This window comes from Labeo rohita, chromosome 15 (assembly GCF_022985175.1).
Source record: "Labeo rohita strain BAU-BD-2019 chromosome 15, IGBB_LRoh.1.0, whole genome shotgun sequence".
NCBI classification, from domain to species: Eukaryota; Metazoa; Chordata; class Actinopteri; order Cypriniformes; family Cyprinidae; genus Labeo; species Labeo rohita.
The window spans coordinates 1,500,971-1,514,102 of NC_066883.1; the positions used below are offsets into that span (position 1 = coordinate 1,500,971).

Genomic DNA, 13,132 nt, shown 5'->3' on the forward strand with positions numbered 1-13,132 from the left:
GCCATTTTCTGTCATATCTCTACTGTCTATATCTAACAAATCCAAGAAAGGCCATAAAAATAACCTTTCAAAAAGTGTAGAAGCATCTCATGAATCAGGGATGGGCAACTTCAGTCCTCGAGGGCCACAGTCCTGCAGAGTTTAGCTCCAACCCTTTCTAGTGATCTTAAAGACATTGAATAGCTTGTTTAAGTGTGTTTGATTAGGGTTGGAGCTAAACTCTGCCGGACAGTCACTGTCCAGAACCGAAGTTGTTCATCCCTGTTATTGATTGTCTGTAGCAGGAGTGTCCAGACCTGTTCCTGGTGGATCACTGTCCTGCAGAGTTTAGCTCAAACACAACTTAACCAGCTAATCAAGATTTCCAGGACTACAAACTTCCAGGTAAGTGTACTGAAGCTGGTTGATGCTAAACTTAGGATGTTGGCCCTCCAGGAGCTCCCTAGTCTTTAGAAATAGGAAACACCTGAATAAACGTTCAACTGTCATAGCAAATGCTCTCACATCATTGTGCCATTTCAGTATTTTCGTTAAAAACAAATTTCAGGGATATGACAAAACCGGTTTTTGATTTGTCATTAAGGGGTATAAGATGCAAAGTGATGTGGTTTTTAACCTTGTTCCTGGAGCCCTCAATACTGCACATTTTGCATGTCACCTTAATAAAACACACCAAACTCCACTCATCAGCCCATTAGTAGAGAATCCAAGATCTGAAACTGGAGTGTGAGACAAAGGCGACATTTAAAATGTGCCGTGACATTCAAACAAAGAGTTTAGGAAGGAAGTGTCTAGTGCGATTTCACTTCTGGTCACTTGTTATCACTTCTTAACACCCATCAGTTTTGGTCAAGCTCAAAGAAATGAAGCTATTCAACCTTGTTGCCAACATTATGAATGATCAAACTGTTTTTTTTCTTTGTGGTAAAAAATGATTAGTAAGATCATAAGAGTCAAACGTGTAGCCACTTCAATCCCAAACATAAGGGTGAAACACAAAAATTGATCATCACTGGGCCAAAACTACAAAAGACTCACCATATAAATAACCAACTGGAGAAATTGTAAGCTCAATATGACAGATGTAAACTCCAGCTGTTAGTTAAAACTACCTCCAGCAACCTGTCACTCACATGAAAAAACTGCAGCAATTGCAGCAACAATTGAGAACAAACATGCAATCAATTCCTGATGAACAAAAAAGTCCTTACTACGTTTTATCCTTAGTTAGTTAGTGTGATTGATGAGCAGCATCTGAAATTCTGACCATTACAAAAATGGACATATCTGGAGCAGTTGAATGAGACACCATACCTAGGCTCTAAAAATGCTGGGTTATTTTTTCAACTCAAACACTGCGTTGGAACTGTTGGGTGAGCAAGCTAGGTTAAAATGCCCAATCTGGGTTGATAATCAGTAACCCAATCATGCTGGGTTGGGAATGTGGATGTGAAAGAGAGCACGCACATCACACAAGTTCAAACACAAATGGTTTGTTCCAACATCACAATACCAATCTGGTGCTTGTGAGAGGAATATGTGTGGAAAAAATAACAGAAAACTAGTCAAAGCAGACAGAGAACTTTGACTCTTTCTCCAGTGAGGAGCTTGTTGTTTTGAAACTTGACTGGTGAGCAGGAAGATAAACTGAAAAAGCCGAAACGGTGCTTGACACAAACCTATCCGGGTTTGACACAACTGACTGGAGGATATTTCTCTGTTCTCCACCAGAAATCGCACTGTTAAACATGTATTTTAAAAAAAAAATTAAGATTAAATAGCACAGACTATTGGCTTCAACAATATGTATATATAAGACTCAAACACGTATGTTCTATGCAGTTGTTTTGATAGAAGGAAACAAGATACAATTCTAAGTTCAGCATTATTTCTTCTTCTGACATTGTTCTTTAAATAAAATTGCATACATTGGCTGCATACAAAGTGACCAACATTTGGTTTTCGACCGCTGAAAATGAATAACATTCAACAATCTGGACATGGAGCCTCATTGAGATCCCCATATCTCTGGGATTGAATGATGTAGGTTCTTGAAAATTAAGTTTCCAAAAGCAATGTTTATTGACAACTAGAATCTAAAATCACATATCTTTAATAATTCTTGAGTTATAGGCGCACAAACTTTGGAAAAAGAATATTTATGGCACTCAGACAGGTATGTTCAGTGTCCAGATACATCTCTAGTTTTAACATTATTTTTTCTTCAGACATTTTTCTTTAAAAGACAAGATGTATCATATTTTTTCAAACTGACCCACGTTTGGTTTTTGACCACTGAAAATGTGTACACTTTAATGATTTACTCCTAGAGCCATATTGAAATTTCAGTATTTCTGGAAACGGATCCCATAGGGCATTAAAAATAAAGATGTTAAAAGGAAAGTTTGGTAAGACCCAATATCTAAAAGGGCATTAAGATATATTTACTAGTTCTTGAGTTACAGGCATGCAAACTTTGGAGTAAAAACTTGAAAAGTGCTGTTTCCCCATTTTTGAATGGTCACCATTCGCACATAATGCAATAAAGACTGGTAAATGATGCTGCCATCTTTCTGAAGTAATTTTTACCCCCCTGTAACTTGACTCTGAATCTATGGAAAATTGCCATTTTGACCTCCCTCTACAAAATAGTGGATTACTCAGCAAATATTCATCCATGACATTTAATATTTTGGTTTTCATCACTATACATATGTGTCTTTCTTCAGAAAAAAGATCAAAAATTTGAGACGGGGGGCCTGTGGTTGAGTTGACATGGAATGACCCAGTGGCAGAGTTCTAATAGTTAATACAAACAAATATGAAATAACAGAATAATCATACAAAACATGTTCAAATATTGTTCAAAATATTGTCCCATAGATGCCCTAAACAGTGCTCAAGTAACCAAGATAGATTATTACTGCACAAGTGTACAGCAGCATGGTTTACTGCACGTTACTGACATAGCATATTGTACATGTTAAATGAAAAGTAATGACAGGAGATAACTCAGCAGTTGTGGCAGTTGAGAAAAAGCTGTTTTTTAGTCTATTTGTACATGTACAGATTGATCTAAAGCACCTGCCTGGTGGGAGAAGCTTAAACTAGTTATGACCGGGATGAGTGATGTTCTTAATGATGTTTTTGGCTCTTCTCATACAGTGAGTCCTGTGAAGGCGTTCAAGCGACGACAGGTCACTGCCAACAATATCCTGAGCTGTTTTTATGACCTGCTGAAGGGCTTTTTTTGGCAGCTATGATACCAGGCTGTCATGCAGTTAAGATGCTCTTTATAGAGTATGTATGAAAGATGACCAACCGCTTCTGGTGAAGGTTAGCTTTCCTTAGTCTCCGAAAGCAGAGGCATATCCATTCACATATTTATTGACATATCACTTAAAGTGTACTGATATAAAATGATAATTAAACTTTATTTGGAGTATTTCTTCACTGCACAATGCACACTTCTTAATATTATGTCTAAAATGTGTTTTAATGTCACTATTAATAAGGATTGTATGATCTCTGTATATCATTGTCTTTAAATGCAAGCCTGACATACTTGCAAAATCAGATTCAGTATATTGTTAGTTGGACTTCCGCACATTTAAAGTGCATTAAGCACAGAATTAGTTGTTCCAATTGAGCAAACTTTAAGGATGCCAGTTTAGCATACCAGAAGTACAACTGCAGGATATAGGGTACACACAAATCCAATATTTATACAATTAAAAACCTTAAAATTCGATGATTTATTAGAATATAGTTTACTAAAAATAATGTATAAAGCTCACCAAAAAACATTACCTGAAAATTTGCAAAATAGATTCATCAAGAGAGTTAGTAGCTACAATTTAAGAGGAACTGAAGTCTTTCAGAAAGCTGAGTTTAGAACAAAATTAAAGGAAAGATGTGTCTCGGTGCAAGGTGTCAGTTTGTGGAATAATTTAAACAATGAAATCAAAATGTCAATATCGTTTTTTGTTTTCAAGAAGTGTGTAAAAGCATTATTGATAGAGAAATATCATGCTTCTAATTAGTTGGAAAATGAGATATTTGAATTATGACATTGTATATTTGCTGTAAATTTGATAAGTATAAGAGCTCCTCATTGGAATTGTAATTTGTTTTATGTTGATAAGGGGCAGATATTATAAGTTTATCTTCTTTCTGCTCCTTTTCATTTCTTTTTCTTTTAAAAGAATGAAATAAATAATAAAATGAAAAATGAAAATGAAAATGAAATACACTCTTAAAAATAAAGGTTCTTCACAGCGATGCCATAGAAGAACCATTTTTGGTTCCACAAAGAGCTATTCAGTCAAAGGTTCTTTAGAGAACCATCTCTTTCTTACCTTTTTAAAATCTAAAGAACCTTCTTTCACTACAAAGAACCTTTTGTGACACAGAAAGGTTCTTCAGATGCTAAAGGTTCTTTATGGAACCATTTAAACAAAAAAGCTTCTTCTATCATGAAGCACCTTTATTTTTAAGAGTGCATTTTCATTAAGCACATAAATGAGTAAAAGTATCTGTAGTATGTGCAGCACAAAATAAAAGCATTTCAAGTACATTTTAGCATACATAGGCATATATCTTGCATTTATTTTACCCTCTGCTCCAGTTGCACTCTTAGTGACCTATTTTATACTCAACCCTCTTCAAAAAATATGAGGAGTACAGTTAAAATGAGAAAGATGAAAGCCGGTTACGTTATCTTGAAAAACAATAGAGGAAGCAGTGGGTCAAAACACAAACCCTGCCAGGCCTACAGACTGGTGGATGTCAGTCATGTTTCACTGATGAAGACAAATAAATCTGCGATGAATTGATTCCAAATGTTCCCACAGAACAGCAGAAATAACAGGGCCAGCATGTGGAGCAAACTCAACTGAACACTGAGGCATTAGTCATTCTCCCAAATAAACCAGTACACACACTGACAACAGCTTCCTGTGTCGTACATCTTACACTAATATCACGCCTTGAGCTACTAAATCAGCTTTAAATGAGAAATCTACCAGCATGCAGACACCAATGACAATGCAGTCTGACATGTGTGCATTAAACAGAACAAGTCATTTTGAATTATATAATAAACCTACATTTTAAAAAAGTTCTATGAGCCAGTTCACACAAAATTTGGTATATACCATCTATAGACCCCAAAAAATTAAAAAGAATTGTAATGTGTTTAGTCACCCTAGTAAAAATATATATACTAACATGTATTGAAAATGAAAGTACGCTACAAATACATTTGTGTATAAAAATACCTTTCAGTTGTACTTTTAGTATACTAAACTGGTATATTTAAAGTCTGCTAAATTGGAACAACTAATTTTGTACTTAACTCACTTTAACTGTCTGGAAGTTGCGCTGAAGTCCAACTAAAGATATATAAAGTACATGTCACGAATCTGGTCCGTGGCTTTCCGTCTGTTCACCACCAGATGTTGCACTGTCATTATATGGACACTTACACTACACAAACTGCTGCATGTCACCCCGGACTACATTTCCCATCATCCATTGCACTGATTGCACACACAGCTGTAGCCATTCACACACACTATTTAACAGCCACCCAGTTCCTTCTCAGATTGCCAAGTATTGTTGCGTTTATCTCTCTGTCAGTGATGACACATTACGGAGCCAGTTTCCGGTCGTATCCAGTTCCTAGTTCTAGTTTAGTCCCGTTCTGATTACCTGCCTGTTTTGGATTTCGCTCTCGCCTTGTCGTTTGGATTCTGTTTGCTGTTCGACCTTGGTCTGTCTTTGGACTACTCTTGTGTCTTGCTCTCAATATACCTGTTTGTCTTTGTTCTGACCCACACCTGTGTATGACCATGTCTCAGCCATTGTGTAATAAAAGCATGCATATGGATCCACACGCCTCTCTCAGTCACTCCATAACAGTATATTTGATTGTGCTAATGTGAAACTACTGCAAGTATACTTTAAGTACACTTTAAAGGGGTCATTGGATGCCCATTTTCCACAAGTTGATATGATTAAGTCTCTAATGAAAAGTCTCTAATATACTTTGATTAAAAATTCTCAATGGTTTTGTAAAACAACACCCTTTTTACTTTGTCAAAATCAGCTCTGCAAAAATCATCTCATTCTGGTCGAGGCTGCTTTAAATGCAAATGAGCTCTGCTCGTCCCGCCCCTCTCTTCTCTTTGCGGAATGACGATCTTGTTTACTTTAGCCGCATTTAGCCGCTAAACTTCCTAACTACCACGTTATAACGAAAGGCGATCGCAAAGATTCATAAAAAAACGCTTATACACACTTCTGCTGTAAGTGAAGCTGGATCATGAATGATTCGTGCGAACATAGACGGATATATGTAGATCAGGAGGTGCAAACCCTTCACAAACAAATGTAATCCACTGCATCTTCAGCAGCTCAGATGTCAGGAGTAAATGACGACCACTATGTTCATTATTACATCCAGCAACACAACACCTCAATCGCTCAATCGGAGATATTCTTGTCTAATTTACATCCCTGCTTCAGCATCAAAACAAGGAAAGTTACTGGACTGTGACAGCTGGTCTGAGCTCATGTCAACTATTGTGGGAGCGGCCTCTGTGGGTGTGATGGCACACCAACAGGCATCTGAGAATGGCTCGATTTGAAAAAGGGGATATTATTTTTACAGATTAATTAAAAACCACTGCATGGATTTTTATCATTACAGGGTAGATTTGTACATACACTGACAACACACATTAATGTTCAAACAACATGAAAAAGTGAACTTTGCATCCGATGACGCCTTTAAAAAATGCAAAATATTTAAAGATCATACAGTCCTCATCCACAGTCACATTAAAACATAGTTTAGGCTTAATATTAAGAAATGTGCATTGCGCACAAGTAGTACTCCAAATTAAGTCTAATTACAGTTTTTAAATCTTTTAAATCATCTCAAATGATATGTTAGTAAATATGTTAATAGACTGGAACTATACTTAGCATGAAATAAATGCATTTTAAATCTATGACTTTTTTATTAGGGCATCCAGTTGATATGCTAGAAATCATCACTGCCCTAATTAATAACTAACTAGCCTAAATATTTTTAATGCATAAAAACAATTGACTTTTAACCTTTCTATTGCATTAAAAAGAAGAGAAAGTGCAGACTTTGTGCATTCCCGGGTCAGTTTTGACCCCGTGAAACGTGAGCTTATAAAACAGTCATATATAATTTTATTTTTATTTTTTAAAACTAACACATTATATCAAATCAGTAACTTCTCATTAATAAATGAATGTGCAAAAATGTCAAAGTTTTTAATGTTATCGTGTTTTACTGTTATTACTATATTTACCCCCTTTTTATCAATAAAAAATATTTCAAATTTAAAAAAATTTTTGAATTTTTTTTTTCTCGTGATCCTAGAAAACAATTCAACATTCATAAGAAATTTTATTTCAATATATCATTGCATGCAATTTATAAGAACATATAAACTGATAATGACCAGTATCTCCAATTTAATTGAATTGCCACTTTATATTTATAGTGTATTTAAATTGTGACACTAATATCAGAGTATATAATGACCAATAAATTAATTTAGCAAACTAGTCAGATTTGTGTGCACGACAGTGGCTAGTGGTTGCTTAGGAACAATATCCACAAAAATAATCTCATAATCGTCATCAAAACAATATTATGCTCCATACAGTCATGCTTTAGAGAACAATAACCAATCACTACTAATAACATAACAGAGGAAAGTCTTTCCCCATGGCAACAAGTATTATTGTCCGTCAGTCAACGGCATGAGAAACAATCAACACCTGCCGACACAAGGCTCATCAATAATTTACCAATTATCCTCAGTTCAGTTCAAACACTGACTAAAAGAAGAACCAACAGCATTCACGTTATATAAAATAAATAAAAGGAACTGCCAGAGGACAGACGTTTGTCAAGCAAACAGAGAGTAATACAAAAGGCAGAAGGCAGTGAAATCAACTGACACATGTAACAAATCTAAACTATACGAGAGCATCAGATCAACACTGATGTTGAAGTAAGTTAACAAACATTCAATGATTTCAACAGGCTGATGGGAGCGCACACACAAAGAAAAGTTGAAATATTAAAATCAGAAAGATGAAATACATACACAGCTCACTCGATTGCAGTCTGCCCGCACCCGTCTGCTTTTTATCTTCTTCCGAAAAGTGATTTTACTCCTAAAACTCATAATTATGCATGGGTTCGCACACACACACTGATACGCGGAGGCCACACACCGTCGACTTTTGTGAGAGAAGCAGAACTTTTCTGAGAGCAAGTGAAACCTGTCAGACGGAGCACGTGGTCAGGGGGAAGTAGACCTGCAGTGACATGTGACTTCAGCAGCGGAGACAGATGGAGAGCCACAGTGACAGCCATACAGACGCATGTACAAAAAAAGGTTGTCATATATAAATCACATACATCGAAAGTGCATGCAATTTGCATTTTGGTTTATGTCAATGCAAACATATTTTTATATATCAGTGGGTAGATTGGAAGGAAGTAGTTGTAATATTCTATATTAGTCCCTTATGAGTTCAGTGAAAGCTGCATGTATCTTAGTGTAGTGAATGAATAATGTGATGAATAAAGTGATGTAGTGATGATGTATTCTTGTAAGCCAGAAAAACCCAGAAAAAGGTTGCATTTTACCACTTCCAGTTCCCGCATCCCAATGTCAATGGGGTTTTTAAATGGGTTTCTGGTTAAATGCCTGACATATGGTCTGCGGTGAACACGAGCTCAAAATATTTTCACATTTTATCCTCCAACATAAAATCTATCAGTAATCCCCCTTGTGTTTTTAAAGCTTTTATTTGTCTTGAAAAAACACTACAGAGTTAGTCTGGAATTTCAAACATCGTCAACTCAAACAAATTAATTAGCTAACTCATCTACTCACCAGCCGCTTTCACAGCCTTGTGCTGTTAAAAACTATTCTAACTCAAACTTTGATGGAAAACGTTATTAAATAAACACTGAAACAGCTGTCGGATGCGTAATGATGGTGACGATGAAGTCATGTGACCATAATTTATTTAAAGTTTACCTTTCAGATCTGATATCAGATCCAAATATCAAATACTTGTAATTAGATTAAATTACATTTTTAAATACTCACAATCAGACTAGTTATTTTTTGTATTGATGACAGTATTTACACAATAGCAATAAATTATTCACAATCGATTGATTCTCCCTAATCCCTCCTTTTTATCTTTTACATTTTCCTTTCTGAAATAGCTTACTGCTTAGATACATGCAGAAAGTGTTTTGTGGACATTTACACAAAGATCAGTCACTATAATTACACAGACAATTGACATGCCACACAACATTTGACAACCAGATTGAATTTAAATCAATTTAACTGATTTAAATATTAATTCCCAGGTCAAAAACTAAAAATAATCAAAAAGTAGTCAGATTATATTATCTACAGTGTTTAATGTAATGGATTACAATGCTAACTACAATTCTAAGTAATGTACTACAATTTGTAAGTAATCTGCCCAGCTCTGTTTTTTACTTTTAAAATTCATAAAACGTTGTGTCCATTTATGAAGATTATCTTAAAAAAACAAAATGTGTTTTGTTGGTGACACCTTATTTTCTGCAATCATTCAAAAGCCAATTGAAAAATCTGGTGACACTTTAGATTAGGGAATACATATTCATTATTAACTAAAAGTTATTAAGATTCCTTCTAATTCGCTGCTTATTGATAGTAAGTAAGGTAGCTGTAGTAGTTTGTTTAGGTATTGGGATCTAAAATATGGTCATGCCTTAACATGTGCTTTATAAGTACTAATAAATAGCCAATATGCTAGTAATATGCGTGCTAATAAGCAACTAGTTAATAGTCAAAAGTGTTTCCTTAATCTGAAGTGTTATTAAAAAATACTGTGTTTTTGTGGAGGGAACTATGATGCTTACCTATAGGAGTTGGCCTACGAAAATGCATCATCACAGTTGCGGTCTATAAAAAAGCCAATATTTGGCCACTTTGAGATTGTAGCGTCACAAAATAACCCTATCTGATTAACAGGAGTTGTAGTTCCACCTTATATGCTTCAAAATGTATTGACAGGGTTTCAGTGTTTAATGCACAAACGGGTGGCAAAATTAGGTAACACCTGAAGTTCACTATTTGTGTAAGATTTTGTGAAAAGTACATACAGTTATCTTTAAAATACTTTAGTTAGGGAAATAACGTGAATGACACTAAACTTGGTCAATATTATGCCAAAACAATGTAGATGCTAAATATCTCCGACAGTTTTGCCATGGCATGGCAATACATTTATGGTGCATTCGTTTTCTTTGTTGTACACAGTGATCGTGTTGATAGTAAAAACACATTGTTTTCATGCCAAAAATCATTAGGATATGAAGTAAAGATCATGTACCATGAAGATATTTTGTAAATTTCCTACCGTAAATATATCAAAGCTTAATTTTTGATTAGTAATATGCATTTCGACAACATTAAAGGAGATTTACTCAGTATTTTGTTTTGTTTTTTGCACCCTCATATTCAAGATTTTCAAATAGTTGTATTTCAATAAAATATTGAACCCACAATGGGTGGGTGTCCTACATGCGGCTGAAGGTGGTTGATCTTAGGGCATGTGTGGAAACAATGTGTTTTGTGGGGCTATGGGAAACCGTATAACGCTAGGAAAAGTGGACATTTTGCATGAAACTATCCAAATAAACACATTATTTTCCTACATGCTGACTGGCCTCCAGTGATTCTGGAGTCAATGAAATTGCTCAACATTTAAATAGTCTGTAAATGGACATCAGAGCTTCTCTGTAACCCTCCACCTCCACCAGCTCCACCTGTCTAGATCCAACATGGGTTTTTTGTATACTATTAATACGAGAGTAGCAAATATACAAGCTTACAGCAGCATGTCTGCACACCTATTGGCAGTAGTACTTGCTCTGCAGTAAGTATCATATTGTATTTTAACATTGTCATATCATTAACATGCTAAAACTATATAGAATTGCTGAAATTAAATTCAGTAATTACTCTTTACTTAAAGTACATATTAGGGTTCTGGGGAGATATAATATTCCATTAAGTCTGATTGATCAAAGAAGCATGTCAGAATTATTCAAGAAAATATTATTTTAGGATTAGAGTAATCAAATCTTCTGCTGAAAAAAAAGAGCAAAATAAAGCTAAACAGGCTATTTTTGATTGACAAGCAAGTATGCTAAACCAAAACATTCAAAGAGGAGTCATTTTTTGACATCTTAAGGTGTTATATACAGTAGCCTTTTGAATCATTCTTGGGACTTGGGATTGTCAGTATACTTTTTTCTTGGCACAATCGGACCTTTAGCTTTCATTACGTGAGAATGAATGATGAAAATTAAAATGAGCAGGAAAAATACCAAGCAAGTGTCTCATAGCAGCAAAATCTATGAAAAGAGTGACTGTTTCATCTCACACAGTAAGATGCAATGAGCAGAAGTGAAATGCGGCTGTTGTTCACACAGGAACTATCTACTTTAGTCAATGCAAAATAAACTCATCTAACCTCTTCCAAAGCCCATATTTACAAAATGTAGACTTCTGGGAATCCATACTCTGGTCTCACGAGACCAAGTCAATCATTTCGGTTCTAACAACATCCAGAATGTTATGGTGTTGCTAGAGTACAGTGAGAGGTTTCTAGTTCCCACAATGACGTTCAGTGGTAGCACAGCTCTTCAGTAGGGATGTATGAGTGCTGAAGGAGTTGTGCTTTATCAATGCTGTTATGAATTCACACACCACTGCCTGATGTAATACAAAAACCTGAAACAGAGGATGCTACCCTCTCCTCATTCCCTGCATTGTTGGGCATGTTTTCATCAATATGCATTGTCCCAAGATGTAAAAACCTTTAGTGGACAATTATTTCATCCAAACTTAGACACTGTTGAGCACCCATGAGGGATTTTGTAGAGCAACACTCAACACTTTAAGAATTTAGCATGATGAAAAGATGACATACGTTTGATTAGATTAGTTTTTGAAAGAAAACAAAAACTTGAATGCATATTTGCAGTTCTGACTTTTTTTTCCTCTTAAAAGAAAAGAGCGAAAGGAGAAAAAAGCAAAACGAATTAAATGAATGAAGGCATAAGTAACTCCAGATGCAGAGCTGTTTTCAGGCATGTTTTTTTTTCTCTTTCTGTTGACCTACATGGAAAATCACTGCTGCAGTTGACATGTATTTCTACCCATTACACTAAGAATGAGCCGTATCAACTTAAACACAGTAAATAAAACACAGCATAAGTCACTTTCTTTGCCTTATTCTCTCGTGACCTCAGATCTCAGATCTGTCTCTGGTTCCCTACACAACATAAGCACAGCTGTTGCTCGGCTTTTCCCAAAGATCCCAGCATTTTTCCAGGAGTTTCATTTCCCATGGGTGTGCCTGCCGCACTACTTCTTCCGCTCTCTGTCTGTCAGAAACAGGTCCGCACACTGGATCAAAACCCACTCCGGCTCTTTCTAAACCTCTCACGTACACTCAACTAGATCTTCACTAGATCCATATATAAACCATATAATGTGGAATGCAGTAACATGTTCTCTTTCTATGTTAGAAAACTAGCCAACTGCTCTTGTTTCCACTGTTAAACAACCCATCTTTAATCAATCAAAAACACATCACAGCGGGTCCCTGTTCTTTATTCGGCACTTAATGCATCAGACACAATACGGCGTATCAGACGCCAGTCTCTTAACATAATAATGCTAATTCCACTTTGGATCATCAGATTTGGCTCATGAACATGAATATCTGGAAAGAGTTGTCTCAGATAAATGTGTTTCATTGAATTAACTCATATAATGTCTGAGATCTGAGAAAGCTACACAGATTTTCAGGACTTGGAAAGAGCAAAGTGGACAAAAAAGAAGATGGTAGAGAACTAAATTAGTATAAAGTGTTTCCATTTTCACCTTGTTTTGCTCCTGCTTTTGTATTTTAGCATTTCAACAAGTTCAAACATCATATAATGTGACTGTGACAAATGTTTTTGTTGATCTGAATACACAAGATTCAAATC

The 13,132-nt window shown here is 35.6% G+C and overlaps 1 protein-coding gene across 5 annotated transcripts in view; it reads right to left on the bottom strand.

Annotated features, from left to right (window-relative positions):
* dock10 (dedicator of cytokinesis 10) overlaps positions 1-13,132 on the bottom strand; it is a 107,603-nt gene that overhangs the window by 61,873 nt on the left and 32,598 nt on the right. The window contains exon 1 of one of the 5 annotated variants that reach the window (XM_051128696.1): positions 8,157-8,322. The exons of the other annotated variants lie outside the window; for them this stretch is intronic. Coding sequence (XP_050984653.1) covers positions 8,157-8,237 — 81 coding nt within the window. The 5' untranslated portion in view covers positions 8,238-8,322. Of the gene's footprint in view, positions 1-8,156; positions 8,323-13,132 lie in introns of those variants that run through there. 5 annotated transcript variants of the gene reach the window in all.